General features: G+C 36.9%; 1 protein-coding gene across 6 annotated transcripts; it reads right to left on the bottom strand.

Annotated features, from left to right (window-relative positions):
• Window positions 1-5,290: 5,290 nt before the first annotated feature.
• Window positions 5,291-21,099, bottom strand: alkal1 (ALK and LTK ligand 1). 6 transcript variants are annotated; one of them, XM_026928381.3, is made up of 6 exons: window positions 20,531-21,099; window positions 17,513-17,720; window positions 11,725-11,778; window positions 10,665-10,748; window positions 8,850-8,929; window positions 5,291-5,838 (listed from the first exon to the last, which is right to left on the bottom strand). In XM_026928381.3, exons 2-5 carry the CDS (start codon window positions 17,706-17,708, stop codon window positions 8,865-8,867), a joined length of 399 nt encoding a protein of 132 aa, XP_026784182.1. In that variant the 5' UTR covers window positions 17,709-17,720; window positions 20,531-21,099; the 3' UTR covers window positions 5,291-5,838; window positions 8,850-8,864. The 6 variants fall into 6 exon arrangements, with proteins under 6 accessions (XP_026784182.1, XP_053091852.1, XP_026784177.3 ...); XM_053235877.1 differs by having other exon boundaries at window positions 10,665-10,745; XM_026928376.3 differs by having other exon boundaries at window positions 17,513-17,646.
• Between the last annotated feature and the right edge of the window lie 583 nt (window positions 21,100-21,682).

The raw sequence follows: 21,682 nt of genomic DNA, 5'->3' as shown, positions 1-21,682 counted from the left end.
GGCTCGAGCGATACCTCGTGTGGTCTGACTTCTCTTCAGTAGGTAACTCTTTTCTCCCAGATACGTATATAAAATGTTCTGATCAGCAAGGGACTTTACCACTCTGTCACTGGGAAGGTGTAGTAATACAAAACCTTTGGACACAAATAAATTGGCTCTATTTCCAAAATTCTCTTCCAAGATGTTCCCTTATGCTTCAAGCTACGTATGTATGCTTGGCCTATACTCTGAGACATTATAGGTCAAGCATACGAAGGTAAATTGCTGGATTTACGTCTGTTGCTAGACGCCTGATTAGCATGTAGTGGAAGAACATACTGTATGTGGACCATCTTTGAAGACTTGGCCGAAAGACTTAAATTCCTGTTTATTAATAAAAAGAATAACATACGATAAAACAGAAACGAGGAGTCTTTAAAAAAGTACCGGGTACATTAAGGAGTCAGAAGGTGGAGTCAAAAGTCCCCGCCATTTCAGTGTCAATTATATTCCAATTATATTTGTATCTTTGTATGTGCTTGAGAAGGGGAATAAATTTATTTATTTATTTATAATTGATTTATAAGTGATTTGATGTGGTGTAAAGAGGGCTGGGATGGTTTGGAGGGGTGCAGGGTTGAGATTTGCATTTCGAGTGTATAAAATTTTAAATTTAATAAAAGTCAAGTTTAAAAAAAGAAAAAGAAAAAGATAACACTCTTTTCATTGCTAGCTAACTAATAGCCATTCTGTATTTTTGGTAATTTACATTCTTAAGGCTTCATCGGTTCATGCTTCGGGGGAAACTCTTGATGGTTCTATGCAGATCCCTACAACATGGAGTTTTCCTTTCAGAGAAGATTCCAAGGAGAGACGGAAATCCCTCTAATATCCAAAGAATCCTGACAAGCCCTCTTTAATCTAAAACTGCTAGTGAGTTAGATAATGTTATTTTAGCTAGAAAAAAATCTGGAATAATAAACTTCCTTCCTCCTTCAAGTATTGAATGTGAGTCTCACAGAATTTTTTTTTCTGTAAATTTGAGCCTCCAACTATGTCCATTTCATCAGCGATGTGGTTTAGGACACACTGAGACGTCCTGTCATCTATAAACATGTTTTCATTCATTCATTCATTCATCTATCCTTCCTCCCTTACTTGGTTTCTTTGTTCCTTTGTTTGTTTGTTTGTTTCTTTCTTTCTTTCTTTGTTGTTCGGTTCAGTGTTTCGATTTTTTCGTTTTCAGTGTTTCAGTGTTTTAGTATTTTAGTGTTACAGCGTTTAAGGTTTTCTGCATTTCTGTATTTTAGTGATACAGCGTTTCATTTTTTCAGTATTGTTTCAGTGTTTAAAGGTTTCAGAGTTTCAATGTTTCAGTATTTTAGTGTTACAGCATTTCAGTGTTTCAGTATTTTAGTGTTACAGCGTTTCAGTGTTTCAGTATTTTAGTGTTACAGCGTTTCAGTGTTTCAGTATTTTAGTGTTACACCGTTTCAGTGTTTCAGTATTTTAGTGTAACAGCGTTTCACTGTTTCATTATTTTAGTGTCACTGTGTTTCAATGTTTCAGTATTTTAGTGTTACAGCGTTTCAGTGTTTCAGTATTTTAGTGTAACAGTGTTTCAGTGTTTCAGTATTTTAGTGTTACAGCGTTTCAGTGTTTCAGTATTTTAGCGTTACACCATTTCACTGTTTCATTATTTTAGTGTCACTGTGTTTCAATGTTTCAGTATTTTAGTGTTACAGTGTTTCAGTATTTTAGTGTTACAGCGTTTCAGTGTTTCAGTATTTTAGCATTTACACCATTTCAGTGTTTCAGTATTTTAGTGTAACAGCGTTTCAGTGTTTCAGTATTTTAGTGTAACAGCGTTTCAGTGTTTCAGTATTTTAGTGTAACAGCATTTCAGTATTTTAGTGTAACAGCGTTTCAGTGTTTCAGTATTTTAGTGTAACAGCGTTTCAGTGTTTCAGTATTTTAGTGTAACAGCATTTCAGTATTTTAGTGTTACAGCGTTTCAGTATTTTAGTGTTACAGCATTTCAGTGTTTCAGTATTTTAGTGTTACAGCATTTCAGTGTTTCAGTATTTTAGTGTTACAGCATTTCAGTGTTTCAGTATTTTAGTGTTACAGCATTTCAGTGTTTCAGTATTTTAGTGTTACAGCATTTCAGTGTTTCAGTATTTTAGTGTTACAGCGTTTCAGTGTTTCAGTATTTTAGTGTTACAGCATTTCAGTGTTTCAGTATTTTAGTGTTACAGCATTTCAGTGTTTCAGTATTTTAGTGTTACAGCATTTCAGTGTTTCAGTATTTTAGTGTTACAGCATTTAATGTTTCAGTATTTTAGTGTAACAGTGTTTCAGTGTTTCAGTATTTTAGTGTTACACCATTTCAGTGTTTCAGTATTTTAGTGTTACAGCATTTCAGTGTTTCAGTATTTTAGTGTTACAGCATTTCAGTGTTTCAGTATTTTAGTGTTACAGCATTTCAGTGTTTCAGTATTTTAGTGTTACAGCATTTCAGTGTTTCAGTATTTTAGTGTTACAGCATTTCAGTGTTTCAGTATTTTAGTGTTACAGCATTTCAGTGTTTCAGTATTTTAGTGTTACAGCATTTCAGTGTTTCAGTATTTTAGTGTTACAGCATTTCAGTGTTTCAGTATTTTAGTGTTACAGCATTTCAGTGTTTCAGTATTTTAGTGTTACAGCATTTCAGTGTTTCAGTATTTTAGTGTTACAGCATTTCAGTGTTTCAGTATTTTAGTGTTACAGCATTTCAGTGTTTCAGTATTTTAGTGTAACAGTGTTTCAGTGTTTCAGTATTTTAGTGTTACAGCGTTTCAGTATTTTAGTGTTACACCATTTCAGTGTTTCAGTATTTTAGTGTTACACCATTTCAGTGTTTCAGTATTTTAGTGTTACAGCATTTCAGTGTTTCAGTATTTTAGTGTTACAGCATTTCAGTGTTTCAGTATTTTAGTGTTACAGCATTTAATGTTTCAGTATTTTAGTGTAACAGTGTTTCAGTGTTTCAGTATTTTAGTGTTACACCATTTCAGTGTTTCAGTATTTTAGTGTTACAGCATTTCAGTGTTTCAGTATTTTAGTGTTACAGCATTTCAGTGTTTCAGTATTTTAGTGTTACAGCATTTCAGTGTTTCAGTATTTTAGTGTTACAGCATTTCAGTGTTTCAGTATTTTAGTGTTACAGCATTTCAGTGTTTCAGTATTTTAGTGTTACAGCATTTCAGTGTTTCAGTATTTTAGTGTTACAGCATTTCAGTGTTTCAGTATTTTAGTGTTACAGCATTTCAGTGTTTCAGTATTTTAGTGTTACAGCATTTCAGTGTTTCAGTATTTTAGTGTTACAGCATTTCAGTGTTTCAGTATTTTAGTGTTACAGCATTTCAGTGTTTCAGTATTTTAGTGTTACAGCATTTCAGTGTTTCAGTATTTTAGTGTAACAGTGTTTCAGTGTTTCAGTATTTTAGTGTTACAGCGTTTCAGTATTTTAGTGTTACACCATTTCAGTGTTTCAGTATTTTAGTGTTACACCATTTCAGTGTTTCAGTATTTTAGTGTTACAGCATTTCAGTGTTTCAGTATTTTAGTGTTACAGCATTTAATGTTTCAGTATTTTAGTGTAACAGTGTTTCAGTGTTTCAGTATTTTAGTGTTACACCATTTCAGTGTTTCAGTATTTTAGTGTTACAGCATTTCAGTGTTTCAGTATTTTAGTGTTACAGCGTTTCAGTGTTTCAGTATTTTAGTGTTACACCATTTCAGTGTTTCAGTATTTTAGTGTTACAGCATTTCAGTGTTTCAGTATTTTAGTGTTACACCATTTCAGTGTTTCAGTATTTTAGTGTTACAGCATTTCAGTGTTTCAGTATTTTAGTGTTACAGCATTTCAGTGTTTCAGTATTTTAGTGTTACAGCATTTAATGTTTCAGTATTTTAGTGTAACAGTGTTTCAGTGTTTCAGTATTTTAGAGTAACAGTGTTTCAGTGTTTCAGTATTTTAGAGTAACAGCGTTTAACTGTTTCAACGTTTCACCATTTCGGTGTTTTTCCTGATGAAAGTTATATGCTTTGTAATATTCTGAAATATATGCATGAGCTGGAAACTTGCTTCTCTCAGCTGTTGAAAACTGGGACGTTTGCTGTTGTTCAGAGATTATGAGCAGATTGTGTTTTCCCCAAGACGGCAAGAATGGGTTGCCAAGTATTTCAAAATCGGCATGAGAGGGACAGTGTTCTAGTTCGTACATTTCTTCTTTTTTCAGCTGTAAAAAATTGTAATGGAACAAAACGTTTTGAAAATAATTATTGTTTGTCTACGAATGTGCAAAAATCTTTTGCATTTCTAGCTGAGTCTCTTTACTATCTAATTTTAATGAACACAGAAAACTCGGGTCAGACATTTGTAGAGTGATTTTCTACATTTTCTGTATTTATTCATTCATCAGAAATGTTTTATAGAAATGATTGAGCCAGATGAAGAACAGTGCTAAGGAGTGTTTGGTAATTTATTTGTTTGTAATGCTTTTGACTCCTGGTTTACTCTTTACTCTGGTAGGCACCTGTCTGTCCATCCATCACCCACCTGTCTGTCCATCCATCTCCCCACCTGTCTGTCCATCCATCCCCCACCTGTCTGTCCATCCATCCCCCACCCGTCTGTCCATCCATCCCCCACCCGTCTGCCCATCTATCCCCCAACTGTCTGTGCATCCATCCCCCACCTGTCTGTCCATCCATCCCCCACCCGTCTGTCCATCCATCCCCCCACCTGTCTGTCCATCTATCCCCCAACTGTCTGTCCATCCATCCCCCACCTGTCTGTCCATCCATCCCCCACCTGTCTGTCCATCCATCCCCCCACCTGTCTGTCCATCTATCCCCCAACTGTCTGTCCATCCATCCCCCACCTGTCTGCCCATCTATCCCCCAACTGTCTGTGCATCCATCTCCCCACCTGTCTGTCCATCCATCCCCCCACCTGTCTGTCCATCCATCCCCCACCCGTCTGTCCATCCATCCCCCACCTGTCTGTCCATCCATCCCCCCACCTGTCTGTCCATCCATCCCCCCACCCGTCTGTCCATCCATCCCCCCACCCGTCTGTCCATCCATCCCCCCACCCGTCTGCCCATCCATCCCCCCACCTGTCTGTCCATCCATCCCCCACCTATCTATCCATCCATCCCCCACCTGTCTGTCCATCCCCTCACCTGTCTATCCATCTATCCACCTGTCCAATCTTTCTTTCTTTCTGCTCATTATCATCTTAAATAATCTCACTACAGTCAAGTGCTTGAATCTTTTTTTATTTTTTCAAAACATCAGTGCAATTTTTCCATTATCGACTTTTCTTTGTTTAAATTGTTTGAAATTATTTCTATAAGTGCCACATTAAACATCACCACAACCACAGCATCGTAAGCAACTCGGACAAAAAAGAGGCAACTTTCATATTCACAAAACTCAAAATCAAACATGAGGATGAAATGAAGAATATAGAAATATCTATAAAACTATCTATGCGACACAAAACAATATATTTAAAGAACAAAACATACATTTTTAAATATATTATCTGATTATTAGGACTGAATATTTACATATCATTTGAATAAATAAATGGCTGTGATGTTAAATAATACATACAATTAAAAGTAAACTATATTTTGAAGGAATTTTTAATATGGACACAAATGATTAAAAAAAAAACTAAAATGTTACAGTATTTCAGTAATATATTTTAATTTCTAGCTCTAACTGGTGTGACTGGAAGGCACTTCCTCGGAAAATAAATTTGCTCCAAATTCCTCAGAGCTCCGTCTTCTGTAACTTCAGCATCTGAAACATAGACACACATCCTGAATTAGAAATCGATCGTTTTAATGCATACGTGCCATTTAGTGACCCAAACTCTGGTCAAAACTTAACCTACATTTCATCCAAAATACATTCAAACATTTTAAAATTTAAAAGTCATCATTTCATTAAAAAAAAAATCTACATTCAGTTGTTCTGTGTTAAAAACCATTAAAACACTTGAGAACTGAATTTTGAGAACCTTCTGTTATGAATTTATAAAATCAGATTTGAAATGTTTCACAGGGCAGCAACTCTATAAATGTCTTTGTACATAATATTTGTCTTTGTACATAATATTTTTTCTCTTGTCTCTTTTTTACTGTTTATTATTAATTACATTTTTTCTTTTACTTTTTTGTCTCTTTATGCATTTTTCCCTTTTACTTTTCTTTCCTCCCCTTCTATATTTTTTCCCTCTTTTTGTTCTTCTCCTCTCCATCTCTTAGCGATGGCTTTATAAGAAAAAAAGTTGTGCTCTGAAATAAAAGAAAATAGTTTACATGAGTAACTTTGCAGAGGCAAAACTGTACTTTTTCAATTGTGAGGTTTTTTTTGAGTTCTTTGTCTTTTTCTGCCAAAGGTTCGGTATGTTTTATGAAGTGTGAAATCTGTTTTCGAGCTTTAACCGTGATCCGCATCATGTGTGGAAGCGATCTGCTTTCAGCGCTCCTCACCGAGCAACGTGATTGGCTCAGATTGTCACGTTACTTCCTGTTTCAAGTTTGGTGATGGTGCGGAAAGGGTTGTTATGGAGTGTTGGTAAGGAAAATAAAAGATTTAAAAAATAAATGGATGAACCTTCTGCCTACCATTTTGCGTGTGCAGAAGTGATGTATGGAATTGTGCATCCAATCTGAAACCAGTCCAGTGAACAGAAACCAGCAGTTGAGTGCGTAGTCAAGTATTCAGGCCAAGTGTGAAGGTGTTTAAAGTTTGACCCCTTGATCTGCCTTAAAGTGCCTGAGACACTTCTTTTACTAATTCACAGATAATTACTGACTCAATATATCAACGGCCAATTGAACATTTCTGTTAGCTTCTAGGAAAAGCAATTGGAACAATGGCTCCAGGTGAATCTTTCACACTTCATTTCCTAATAAAGCACATTCTCCATGCTTTTATGTCTTAGGATTTGTCCTCGGTCGTCCATTACTGCCACCGCCGATGTCAAAACACAGACGGAAAAATACTATTCTGCTCTTCAGCCCATTTGAAGATTACGTCAGTGGTAATTCTAACAGCTAATTTGGATTTAGATTTAGTCAGATTTAGTCATTGGTTTATTGTTAATTTGATGAAAAAAGACAGCAGTCTGTTTTAGTCAGTAAAAATAACGGCTTTAATGTTTTTCTCCTCAGACTTCCAAAATGCACACAGCAATTTTTTCAATTCCAATTTTTAATGGATACAAAATTTTATCACAAAATATCGTCAGAGGTGATGAAAGGGTTGCTAATGTTACCAAACCTGTAAGGACACACGCAGATCAGAGGAAGTCTATCGAGCACCGTGCACACCTGAACGCATCGCTCGCAAAGATCCAATCAATTTTTGGAGGCTAAGAACCCTTACATTTTCCAATGAACTGTTAAAGAACCCTTTTTCTAGGAGTGTGTGTATTAACTGGGAAGGTTCGTCATACAAACTCCAAATTATTGCTCATTTTCTTTAACATTTTGCTCTTAGAAAAACGGTTCTCCAACAGTTTTTAAGGGTTCAGTGGATAATAAAGGTGCTAAGCCTTTTTAAAAGGGTTCTGCCTGGAGCTGTTTCTGGTATAGAAACACTCCGTTTTCTACACAGAACTGTCAAGAGACAACTGAAGATCCCTTAACGGTGTAGTAGTGTACTGTATGGTGAAAGAAGGCAGGATGCAAGTGCACAAATACAACGCTTGCTTTATTATGGCGAACTCGCTAATCACTGTCCAAGTCCTTAGCGCAACAATCTTGGATAACTGCTTCCACTAATCATAAGACGGGGAACAGAGGTGAGGTTCAAAATCCGGGAAACGTGGCACATGGCACTGGCGAAACAATGCTTGGACTTAACACTAGAAATGTACGATAAGACTTCGCAAATAATCAAGGGCGAGACACAGTACAGTTGAACACAATCAGCTAACAAACCAATGACAGGACAGAGGCGGAGCCTGGACTGGAACAGAAACAAAAACATGTGGTGTGAATCCAAAAAAACTAAATGATATGAAAGCAGCATTTGTTGCACTCGGAGAGGGGGAATTTGTGAAATCAGAATGAAATTAAAATGACAGCTGACTCCTGCGTTCGGACATTTATTCAGATTTCAGAGAAGATTTTAGTAACAGCATTTTCTTTCTTTTTTCTCTCTGTAAAGTATCTAAATTTTTTTTTTTGGGATGCCATTTTGTTTTTATCCTTATTCCATCCCTATTTTTCACTACACCGACAACAAACAACAACAAATCCACAAATAAGAAGAAAGTCAGTCATCACAAAATTACATACAAAACCACAACAGCAATGACAAGTGGTGTTCGAGCAAAATGCTTAATACTTAAGCATTAATCCATTCTTTCTGAGTTTCTCATCTCCTGGAGGCATGGAAACTCAAATATGGATGTTTCTGTGTGTTTAGCTCTGGGGCAATGAGTCACGCTTACAGATGCAGCATTGCGAAAGAACTAATAATTCAGCTGAAGTTCATTTTTTTATGTTTCATTTTATCTTCCTCCAAGCAGAAACCTCAATCCAGGACAGGAGAGAGCAGCCAATTTGGGAATTGGTTCACCTGCCATCGGGTCTCCAAAAGGGTCATCTAACAAAAGCAGTGATTTTCAGTATTTTGTCCAACCTCGGCCTGGATCCACTTTCCACAGGAAATCTACCAGGTGGTTACGATTAAACTCACATTAGGTGTTACTCAATATTCCAATCGATTTACATTTTGGTTCAATTCAACGAACTTGAAGCATTTTTAACAGGGAGTTATTTAGAAAAATGACTTACGTGTCACTTACTGTGTTACGGCTGAGCACACAGCGGGCTCATCGCTAGCCTCATCAGCAATCTCGCACATCTTTTATAGACTGAGGAGAAAAAATAAAGCAAATTTTACTCAGTGATTCTTTTTTATTTCATCAAAAACACATGCCCAAGCCTCGTTCCTTCACACGCTTTCATCCTTAAAGTGTTCCCTTCTCATGGAATTGTTATGATGATCAAAATTCTGATTAGAAACACATCTACATCTGCTGAAATATTTCATGTCTTCTGAAATATTTATATATCACCATGTTACTTTTGTTTAAAATGTAAATGAATTAGTTCATTAATAAACCATAACTTCAGCAATAATGTTAATAAAGCAATGAGTAAGGAATAAAACACTCTGAGTCAAGCTGATATCGGAGGATAATCAACGAAAGGGTGGTGTGATGAAGCTGAATTACTTTTTCCACTCTGAAGTTAATTGTTTTTCCATAACAGCACATACTGAAGTGTTTTATTCCTCTTACACCCCAGCAAGTTCCCTCACCAGCCTCTCTTTTTTTCTCTCTCTTAAAGTTAATAAGACAAAAAAATGCAGCTTGTTGTCATTCGTTATACAGAAACCTCAAAGCGTAAACTCCTCTGACTGTTACAAAGTGCTGACACTGGAGACTCCTTCCATAAATGTTCAGAAAAACATCTTCTTACGAAAAACTTACGATTACACGTTTTTTAATCTGTTTAGGTCCCTGTTACTATAGAAACGGTAATGTATTAGAGCAAGTGCATTAATATAAACCTGTGATTTGCAGCTGCACTACTGTCAGAGCTGCTGTTATAGAAAACTAATCAACACCTTCTTACCATCTGTAATCGTGATCCTTTTCCAAATTTGCAATCTTCTCTAATTCCTTATTTTTATTTTTAATGAATTTCTGACTTTCCACCACCACACAGCCTTTACAAATAAATCATATCTTTCTTTATCTTGGCTCCTGGATGGTGAGTGTACTTAAAAAGGGTGGAGAGGAAGCCTGGGAGTTGGAGCTGCAGACATTGCATAGAGATTGTGAAATTGTCTAATAAAGCCTCCCTGTGCATTCCAGCATTAAGCAAAAAAACACAACCACACACAAAAACACAAAGGTACAGTTACACAACCAGAAAAGGAATTCCAGCTAAACAGTTAATATCAGAGATAAGAATGCATCGATACAATACAGATCCTGATACCGAAATGAGCAACCTGTTTAGCATTAATCAATCAGGAACGTCATGGAGCATTTTATTCAGCCATGTTTATGTTCGGTATTGACGTGTGCTGTGAGCAATGAGCTCCTCGTGCTGAATTTTATGTTAAAGATGTTACGGTTTAAACAGTATCTGTAATAGAGAGTGCAATTGTGGCCGATCTGAATGCGCAGAGCAGTATCAGCGAGCGTGGGCATTAAAAATGTCGTGACTTGAAAGCAAAGCAAAGAGTAAAGGAATGTAGCCTATCTCAGTGCTCAGTGCTCGCAGAAGTGAAGTGCTCGATGGTTTCTCTGCACGCTCGCTACACTATTCTACTCCACTACTGTTACGGGAAGATGCCGTAGTTCTTTGATTAATTGTGAAATACGTCTAATTCACTGTCCTTTCTGTTTGTTAGCGTGACAGAGTATAGACTAGGCTTACGTAGTATCACGTAGTATCACCTGGTATGGGATGTTGGTATCAGAGCACGGTATTGGATCAGTACCTCATACCAGTATCAGTATCAGTGCATCTTTAATCAGTGACTAATTCAACACCACTTGAATGTGAAATGTGAAATGTGACATGTGGACGTACATGCTGGTCTGGCACAATCCCGTGTGTTGTGGTAAATTCGGTGAAAATGCATCCTGCACTCCGATGGGAACTTGACTGGTCCTGCTTAAAAGAAAGACAGTTCTCTAGTCAGGGTTATGAAATAGGCAGGTTATCTAATCCTGCATTTAAAAAAAGAAAACTGCATAAATCAGAGAAATCTCCTGTCAGTCGTCTACGCATGGCCGCAATTTTACATCTTACAGTTCAGTGACAGAAGTTTTTCACATCGCTGGAGATGGTTTTACTGTCTCCCAGAAAAAGTGAGTCACCCCGCTTTAGCTATGCAGGGACCCAAAAGAACGGATTAGCACACGCTCCCGCTTCACACGAGGCCAAAGAATTAAACGTTTCAATAAAGCATGTCAGGCTCTTTGGATTAGCTTCTGGATAATGGATTTTCGCACCAATTATCGCAGCCGCCTCAGGGCTTGGGGCGCTTAATCAGCTTAAACGGCTCGGGGTCACCTGAACTGAACGTCTACCTGACCGCTGTGTACGGACTTGCAAGCAAAGGACCACAACTGGACGCAAAATTGCTGCTGTTGAAGCTCAAACGCTCACTGAATTTCCACAAATTTCCCCCAAAATGCAGTCTAATAGCCAAGATATTAGTGACGCATTGTTGATGATTGAGTCGACTGTTTGAGCCAGATTTATAATTCTTTAATGCCGTTAATCATGTACAGCGCAACCATGATCGAGTGTGTGTACGATATACAGAACCTTTTCTAGCATAAGATATATTGCAAAGACTGGGAGAGGGAAAAGGGGGAATATGGCGTGGATAATTTCCATACATCAGAAATGCGTGCACACCACGGTGACCTTCGAGGAGGTCGAGGAAAAATGTGTCTGCTTTTTCCAGTGCTGAACTTCAGTGCTAGACTCGGGTCTTTTTTTTAAATTTAACGCTGGTTAATGATATTAGATGCTGTTGCAGACAGACAGATCATAAATCAGACATCAGATGTTTTCTATTCTTGTCTGCTACTGTCATTTATCTAAAAGTAAATCAAATTTGCAAATCAGGATTACTTACCTGTGAAATGTTTTATAAACCTGTCTTTAATGCTGACATCTCTTAGGACGATCTCTGATAAAGACACAAAAACAGAGAAAAAACAAATTGGAACTTCTGAAACAGTCTGATGCATGAGATTCGATTGTTTTCAGCTGCAGAAGAGAACGTTAGAGAACATTAGAGATCCCTGATGAGGTGAGCAGATGTTTAGGTCCCACAGGTTCTCAGTACATGTCTGTACGCTGTTTCAGAAGATCTGTTCCTGTTTAAGCCGTCAGATGGAACAGTGTGAGGGTGAATAAATAAACAAGGCCATAAAACAGACGTTTCTTTGGGTACAGGTGTACGGGAGATCGCCACCAGCCTGCGGCACGGAAACGAGAGAATCCAGACGGGACCTTCCGTTTTCTCAGGGAGCGAAAATGTCATGTTCCATTGATGAACGTTTAACTTTCCAGCGTTTGTTCCACAGGCAGAAGAGTTTAAATTTAACTACATCAATGTGAGAACACTGAGGGATGGGCAAATTTCTTAATTAAGTCAGTCATTTTCAACAACAACTGCTCTGTGTCACAACAGGAAACTGTACAGCGCTGCAAAATATGAAGTCAAAACCGCCTTTAACGAAGCCGAGTAACAGATTACAAAAATATAATCAACGACAAGGTGGAGCGACGAAGCAGAGTTACTGTTACAACCCTCAAGTTGATTATTTTCCTATAACCGCATGTCCTGAAGTGTTTTATTCCTCTTCTATCACAGCACTTTGCCAATGATTACATTCTATTTATTAAAGAAAGACACATCATACTTTTATAATAAACACCTAGGGGAAATTTTGAGACTTTTTAACCTCTTGGCATATTTTTTTTGTTGTTTTTGGAGGAAATTGGAGTACCTGGTAAGACCAAAGACCCGTGTAATAACCAATTATATCTAGCAGTTAAATGCATAAATTTAACTAAGCATGTATTAATTCTCTGTATTTAAAAAAAAAAATTATACCACATCATAATGAATTGTGATTGGTCAGAATGTGTTGAGTAATTTTATATAACAACAGCTCTGACAGTAGGGCAAATATATTTAGGTTTATATAAATGTGCTCGTTCTAATATGTTAGCGTTTCCATAGTAACAGCTCAGAGGATAAGAAAGTTGTTGTTATTCAACAAATTTTTTAACAAATCTTTGATATGGTGATGTTTATATAGCATTTATGGAAGGAGTCTCCAGTGTCAGAGGTAAAGCTGTAACTTTAAATTTCCCGACGTCTTCAGGAGAGAGGAGTTTACGTTTTGCGGTTTTTCATTAACGTTAGTTACAAGCTGCATTAGTAACTTCACACCTTCCTTAATCGCTTCACTGTAGACACTGAATTATACGCTTTAAGACGAATATTTGAATAATAACCTCAGAGTTTAACAGGTTAAATTATATATAGCATCAGAATTTTGCACACTTTATCCACACTATCCATGCTGTTTATTTTTATCCCAATCTTATTTTCCCTTATGATGAACAGCCGATGGAAATAAGCACTCTGTTTATCTGCATGTTTTTACACTGAGATAAGTGAATATTTGGGTGTGGAATGTGAGGGTGTGTGTGTAGGTATTTGTTTTCGATATCATCCTCAACCCAACCTCGTTTAAATCAGCAACCACGCCTGGGGTTCCTCCCAAATCCAGCTGCACAGTGTTTCGTTTTATTAAAATGGTAGAAGTGGTAAAGGTTTAGTATTTGCACAAGGTTTCCAGTGAAACAGAACATTTTGGGCAGAAGTCCTTCATCAGCTGTGTAAGCAGAGTGCTTCTGAGGCTGTAGTGAAGCAAGAAGATATTCGAAATGCCAGGAGAAAGGAGAAATATTGCACTCAGATGGTGTGAATTTGCTCGACAAAACAATCATCGGACAACAGTCTGTCGGTTTGTAATGGATAATGCCTTTCAAATCCTTTGTCTTCAAAGATACACTATACTGCCAAAAGTATGTGCACCCCTGACCATCACACTCGTATGTGGTTCTTCCCCAAACTGTTACCGCAAAGCTGGATGCACACAATTGTATAGAACGTCTCTGTACGCTGTAGCATTACAGTTTCCCTTCACTGGAACTAAGAGACTCAAACCTGTTCCAGCATGACAATGCCCCTGTGCACAAAGCGAGCTCCATGAAGACATGGTGTGTGAAGGTTGGAGTGGAAGAACTCGAGTGTCCTGCACAGAGCCCTGACCTCAACCCCACTGAACACCTTTGGGATGAACTGGAACACCGACTGAACCCCAGACCTCCTCGACATCCCAACATCAGTGCCTGACCTCACTAATGCTCTTGTAGCTGAATGAACACAAATCCCCACAGCCACGCTCCAACATCTAGTGGAAAGCTTCCCAGAAGAGTGCAACAGCAATAAAGAGGGAATAAATCTGGAATGGGATGTTCAACTAGCACATATGGGTGTGATGGTCAGGTGTTCACATACTTTTGACCATATAGTGTATGACTAAGATGTGAAGCTATGCTTGAGTCAGGGTGAGCAGACTATCCATTGGTTTCACTACAGCTTCAGAAGCACTCTGCTTAAACAGCTAACGCAGGACTTTTGTCCAAAATGTTCTGTTATTTTACATTCTATTATTATTATTATTATTATTATTATTATTATTATATTTTTCCCATAACAGTCTTCACACTCAGAGCTTCCTGTTGTAAGGAGATTATTTCTCAGTGTTGTAATGCTTATCAATGTCAGATGCCCAAATCCGTGCTGCTAATTATAGCCTCCTGCGGACGCGGCGATTACTCACCCTGTATTATGAATGAATTTGAGACGGATGGTTAATTCACAGCGTGGTTTATTAACACAAAGCGCTCACATGGCAGCGTAACTCAGTTTATCTCTGACAGTAAAGAAGAAATAGTGGACCATTAGGGACATTACGTGCAACATTAGATAGGATTCAGTGACATTATGGACACCTCTTTACACATTTTCCTCCATGTGAGTCGTACGCCAGAGCCTCTGTGACGTGTGTGTAGATATTCTGACCTGGCTGAAGTCCAGCGCATGTGAGGACTGGCCAGACTCGCAAGAACCAGTTTATGAGCTGTTTGTAATTAATTAAACTCCAAAGTACAAATAAAAAAAATCTTTAAAGGGCATCCAAGTGAACAAGTGCAGGTGTTAGGAGGAACAATTTACTTCTTTCACAACATAATCCTGTATTCAGCAGAAATCTGACTCTCAAAGATCTCACACATGAACACTATCAAACCATATCACATTAAAAAAATCATAAAATTAAAATAAGTAAGAAGTAAAACACTCCAGTTTGTGCTGCTTGTCATGTTACCGAGAAACCACAAAAAAAAAAAAGTAAACTCCTCTGTCCTGAAGATGTTGGAAAACTTAAAGTTCCAGCTTTACCTCTGACTGTTACAAAGCGCTGACACTGGAGACTCCTTCCATAAATGTTAAATTACTTATCTCCTTCTAGAAAACTTCGCCGTATCAGTGATTACACACTTTTTAAAATCTATTCATGCGGAACGTCGCCTGTTCAAGTCCCTGTGAATGAGCTGTTACTATAGAAATGATAACGTATTAAAACGAGTGCATTAATGTAAACCTGCGATTGTATATTTCTATTCTGCATATACTTTAATTTGTTAAATAACAGCACGTCTTTTAATTAGTCATAGATTATACGGTGTGTCTTCTATACAATGATTTTCATTTCTTTACAGTTTCATTTGAAAGCATCATAAAGTCAAGTTAAATATAATGTGCATGAAAATATCCCAGCTAGGTTTCAGCTTCATTATTCCACCCTGAATTTGGGTTTTGGTTTGGTCTAAGAAATCATTATAGTGCCTTACTGCTTATCGCTTATCGTTTTTTTCCTCCTTACGATGACCTTCTTGACTCTCAGAGTCATTGTTTCATTTTTAATGCAGTCCAAAGATGAAGCAACACATCACTGCGCAGTCACTCCTGAACTGCCTGAGTGATATTACTGAGTGATATAACACAGGGATTCTACCTCTGGATCACACTTTAATGCTGGCAGTGCGATGCTCTCATTCGTCGGTTTAGTCTTGCCAGCGCTCAAGCTCTGAGCCAAACATCGCTAAGGCAGCTGGCAAACTTCCTTCGTTAGAGTGAGGAGAGTAAACGCTTGATTACACAAATCACCGTCATCTGCTCTTCACGGCTTCTCAACCAGAGCAAAATAAACACCAGCACTAAACAGAGCATGAGTGTTAAATGTGGGGTTTCCTTTACTACAGATATTATGTAGCTAATATACCTAATACAAATGTTAACGCCAGTTTACTACATTTGGTACAAATGTGTTGTTTGGCTCAGTGATGTCATTAATGCAAAAAATTAGATAGTTAGCATTACAGCAAAATATAATAGTTTGAGTTCTCCACAACAAGCTAGCTAACTAGCTAAAGCGGTAAAAGCTAGCACTAATTTGCTATTTTAATGTTTAATGTCTTTCTTTCATTAGAATGAGGTGTACTGTTGTGAGAGAAATGTGTTTATGGGTTGACAGATGCTACATTGGCTCGTTATGCGACGTTTCTTCACTGTTTTGAAGAAGCCACATGGGATAGGTTACACCCCGTCAGTTTCTCTCTAGCAGTTTCCACCGAGTGTGTGTTTGTGAAGTCAAACTCAGTGAGTCAAAGAGCAAGTGCATTGTTTTTACGATGCTTCCAGATCAAGCATCTTCCTCACCAAATGCCACAATTTGTCAGAAATATATACATGATCTGAATCCTGAATTTTTTTTCCACCTTTTATGTAGGTTAGAAATCTTAATACAATTTTTGTGCATTGAAAGTACACCACGGTCGGACGGGACCATGTCTTGCTGAGGACAAAATATAGGTGCAATACATCCAACTGCCACTAGAGGCAGTGAACATGAACCGTTAGGACTTTTAAAGAATACTTCTAATAAAAATAGCTGTTCATTAAATAAACTTAAGTAAGGAATAATAAACGTTGCCCCAGGCTGTTATATGAAAATAATCCACGCTGTGGTGCTGTGAATAATCAAGTTGATTATACCACTGCAATTTGCCAATGATTACAGTGTTGAATTTATTAATGAACGCTTTTTAAGTGGAACATCCATGAAACAAGTTAGTTCCTGTTCTCACTCACGCAATCGTAGCTTTAAACAAATAGTCGTTTATACCCAGAAACCGCAAATCGTAAACTCCTCTGTCCTGAAGACAAATAAACGTTAAATAAACATCCTCTTACAGAAAACTTTACCATATTAATGATTTTATGTTTTTTCATCTGTTTATTATTAGCCTTAGATTATGCGAAGTGTTGGGAAAGAGCTGTTACTATGGAAACAATAGCGTATAAGAACAAGCGCACTAATATTAAGCTGTGATTTATATTACAGACGAAACTACTGTCAGAGTTGTGCAGTTATAGAAAATTAATCAACACCTTGCACATTTGAGAATTCAATCATGTTGGATGTAACTGTACACCTTATACAGTGTCAATTATTCAATTATTAATTAATTACCTCCTACAATATTTGTTCTTTTGTATGTGTATTTAACCCTGTATGACCCTGTACAACATCTCGTTGTTCACGTCTTGATTCAGTTACACTTTCAAGCTGGTAAATAGACCAGAAACTAGAAGTGGATTGGTTAGAGCAGATGTGAAACCGCACCCACATCCAGAGATCATGCTACAATATTCACATGAATATGTAACAGCAGGGATTATATTTATATCATCATCATCATCATCACCAGCTCACCTATGGGCCTGCTGTGGGCGGATTTTTCCCGCGTGTTGAGCTTTTCCCGCTCGCCTTCCCTGATCACGCGCAGCAGCAGGTCCAGCAGAGTTTGCTTGTCCCCTTGCGTCACTTCTCTGCTGTCCATGCACCGGCTGGAGGTGATGAGCAAAAGAATTACACTCAACAATATGTGCCATCTCTTCTCAGCCTGCATGGCTTTTTCAGCCTGATAAACAAACACACACACACACACACACACACACACGCACAGGAAACCCAGTCAAGACACGTTCGTACAAAAATCCCTGACAATCTGACAGCATTTGATCCCTGTACATTTCAACGTGCTTTAAGATGAATAACAGCACTAACCAGTTATAAAGGGTTAGATGTCGTGTTAATGAAGTAGATATATGACATAAAGGCCACTAAACTTCAACTACACAAGCCATGACCCAAATCCATAAAAAAATTTGAAGCTTATACGGTTAAGCAGTTGTGGCAGGAAACTAAATTCACACAGGTAAGACCTGTAACTGCAACAGCTTCTGTAATTCATACATGCTTTTGTGTGTTTTTTTTTTTTTAAATATAATTTTCTGTATTTTAAAGAGAAATCGAATATTTAAAACATGGTCGTGTTTGTGAAACATTATAAAATCAGCTTAAATTTAAGAACAAGAACAAATAAACATGTACTGTATAATGTCTTATGCAATGCAGACACTACTGTATAAAGACTACTTTATTAACTGCATTTATCAGTAGCGGTAAATACATTTATTTTTAACATTTTATTTTATTATTATTATTTTTTAAATAATGCATGCTTGTGACACCTGATGATTTCTGTCTGGTGAAACAACTAACAATTTTCTGACAATTGATCTTTTTTTTTTCACTGACCCACCTATAGAGTTAATAAATAATGCAGCATATACTGTATATATTTTAAATGTTGATTAATTACTTATTAAATGTGCTGAATTAATATTTTAGCATTACTGTTGCATACTTAACACTCCTTATTTGTCTCAAAGTATTGATAAATCAACTATTAATATGAAATTAGTATTAAATTATTAATTTATTGTCTTTACCTACACTAACAATCTTCAGTTTGAATATATAAACATGTGTTGAATTAATGTCATGTCTATGAATGACCTGTTATTATCATTATAATTATTAATTTTAGTGCAATTACTTAAACCTCACAGTGTTAAATTAACACCTACAATGTTTAATGATCTTCAGTGAACACATAAGAACATGTACTTTATTAAATTAACATCAGTTTGTGTTGATTTAACACATACAGTGTCTATTGTGCCTCTTTGATTTTAATTCACGCTTTCACTGTATTTAATTTCATTGTTGAAATAAATTCATTGCTATAATACTCTTAAAGTATTGAACCAATTCTTATGTATAACACAGAGAGTGTTAATTTAATACTTACAAGTGTTGATTATTTACTTCTTAGATTTAAACAATACTTTGAAAGTGTTGAATTAACACCTTTAACAACCTTATTTTAAAGTTACTTATCAGGTTGAATGAACACCCAAAGTGTTCAACTCATCCATTAACAGTGTTGAGTTTATGTCTTGATTTACGTCTGAAATAAAACACCCACTGAATTAATGCCTCCAGTCTAATAGCGATTAATGACCACTTCAGTTTAAAATCAACACTTTAGCTATATTCAGTCAACTGCTTTTAATTAATGTGTTGCATTAACACCTCTAATAGCTCTCTGTTAAAGTACTGAAGTTCTGTTCTTACTTAGAATATTTCATTAACACTGAAAGCATTGAATCAATACTTACAAGGTTGATTAATTACTCCTTAAAATTAAAATAAAGACTTCAACAGGTCCTGTGTTGAATGAACACCTGTACCAGCTCACTCTTACAGTACTAAATCAATTCTCACTGATTATATCAAATTAACACTGACAGCAGTGTTGATTAATTACCTGTTAGATTTAAAATGAATACTTTACCTATGTTAAACTGTGTTTAATTACTGTGTTGAATTAACACTCAATTAATACTCAATTTGTACTTATTATATAGAATTAACACCCAAAGCATTGAATCATGGCTTATAGAATTGATTAATTGCCACTTAATCAAAATTTAATTAAAAACATTTCAACAGTTACTGTGTTGAATAAACACCTATAACTGCCTACTTTTAAAGTATTGAATCAAATCTTACTTCTTGAAATAAAAGCACAAGACAGTGGTTAAATAATGCCTCCAGTGTTGATTAATTACCACTTGGATTTAAAATCAATACTTTAACTGTGTCTAATCTACTGCATGTAATTGCACTGTTGAATTAACACCTCTAATCCAATCAGTTCTTACTTACCACACTGAATGAACACTCAAAGCACTGAATCAATACTTACATTAAAATTGCAAACAAATGCTTAAGAGTTACTGAGTTGAATGAACATCTGTATCAGCCTACTGTTACAGTACTGAATCAAATCTTACTTATTATACAGAATAAACACAGCCAGCAGTGAATTAACACCTCCAGTGTCCATTAATTACCTCTTAGATATGAATGAACACTTTATAACACTCACTGTGTTGCATTAACACTGATGGTGTTGAATTAACTACCTCACAGATTTACGTGTGTTTAATCTGCATTTTTGACACCTGTAATACTCTTAAAGTATTAAATCAATTCTTATGTCTTTTTATACACCAACATTAACACCAACAGCAGTGAATTAACACCTCCAGTGCTGATTAATTACGTTTGATTACTATAAATTAAAGGCATGGTTATAATAATAGGCACATAATAAGGGTTATAATAAGTAATAGCCTTATTCTAAGTCCAGCTTAACACAGATATGCAGTGTAGGTGTTAAGTCAATACTGTAGGTGTTTATGAATTCAGCACGCGCACATCATTTCTATTAAAACATGCATCATCATGTACTTCATAAACTAACACATTTTTCACTTTAAACAACTTTGATAAGTAAAAAAATGAATGCACACTTACACTGCTTGGTGGCGGCCGGTGGTTGTGTGTGAGTGTGTGTGTGTGTGTGTGAGTGAGTGAGTGAGAGTGTGTGTGTGTGTGTGTGTGTGTGTGTGAGTGAGTGTGTGTATATTCCTGTCCGACTCTGGAGAACACACTCGACTCTTCCACACCATGCGTCCCGTTTTATACGTCAAAGTGGAGAGATTTGTGGATGTAACGCAATCGATTTCGGGTGGGTGGCAGGAGACGCGGACATCTTTTACCCTCCATCAGGCTTTTTTTTTTCTTTTTCTTTTTTTTATTATTATTATTACCTCCTTCTTCCTCTTCTTCTTCTTCTTCTTCTTCTTGTGTGACACTCGCCCCTCCTGTCAGCTCCAAAGCATCAAACCATCACTCTCCGAGCTCACTTCTCCTCTCTCACAACTTTTTTTTTTTTTATTCTCCTCTTCCTTTTATCAGTAGAAATCTTTTTTTTTTCTTTCAGATAATGCGCGGTCCCGCGTGAAGGCTGAATGCGCGCTCCCGCTGTGGCACGTTCACGAGGAAAGAGAATCAGTTTGGGAGTTTGGAGGGATTTATGTGTGTGTGTGTGTGTGTGTGTGTGCCTGCAGTGTTCATGAGTCTTATGACCTCTCTAAGCCTTCACTTCACCTCCTCCCCCTAATTTAAATCTGGATTAAACATGTTTCAGCACATTCATTTCACAGGTGTTGTGCTGTTACAGGAAAATAATCAGCAACAGGGTGGTGATGAAGCGGAGTTACTGCTGCCACCCCGACGTGTTTTATTCCTCTTATACTGCAGAAATCTGCCAACAGTGACAATTTGTTATGTATTAAAGAAGGACACAACAAACTTTGGTAAAACAATTCTCACTTACGTTATAGCAGCTGTAAACAGTCGTCCCCTCACCAGCCTCTGTTTTTTTCTCTCTCTTGAAGTTAATAAGACAAAAAAACAAAAGAAAACAAAAGAAAACAAAACAAAAGCAGTTTGTCATGTAACTAAGAAGATGTCGGAAAACGAGAGTTTTACAAAGATACACATTTACCTCTGACTGTTACAAAGTGCTGACACTGGAGACTCCTTCCACAAAAATGTAAAAGAAACATCTCTCACACACTCACTCACACACACACACACACAAATCACCATATCAAAGATTAT

The sequence above is a fragment of the Pangasianodon hypophthalmus genome, chromosome 8, assembly GCF_027358585.1.
Source record: "Pangasianodon hypophthalmus isolate fPanHyp1 chromosome 8, fPanHyp1.pri, whole genome shotgun sequence".
In the NCBI taxonomy this organism is placed as follows: domain Eukaryota; kingdom Metazoa; phylum Chordata; class Actinopteri; order Siluriformes; family Pangasiidae; genus Pangasianodon; species Pangasianodon hypophthalmus.
The sequence above is the reverse complement of the archived record's forward strand: the minus strand, read 5'-3'. Positions and strand labels throughout refer to the sequence as shown.

What these genes read in the sequence shown, in the direction of transcription:
- alkal1 (XM_026928376.3), bottom strand. Translation starts at nt 20,685, where the DNA reads ATGGTGTGGAAGAGTCGAGTGTGTTCTCCAGAGTCGGACAGGAATATA. An exon ending in CGCCCACAGCAGGCCCATAG is followed by an intron (nt 11,779 to 17,512) that starts GTGAGCTGGTGA and finishes TGTCTTTATCAG; the next exon opens with AGATCGTCCTAAGAGATGTC. An exon ending in GTTTATAAAACATTTCACAG is followed by an intron (nt 10,749 to 11,724) that starts GTAAGTAATCCT and finishes CTTTCTTTTAAG; the next exon opens with CAGGACCAGTCAAGTTCCCA.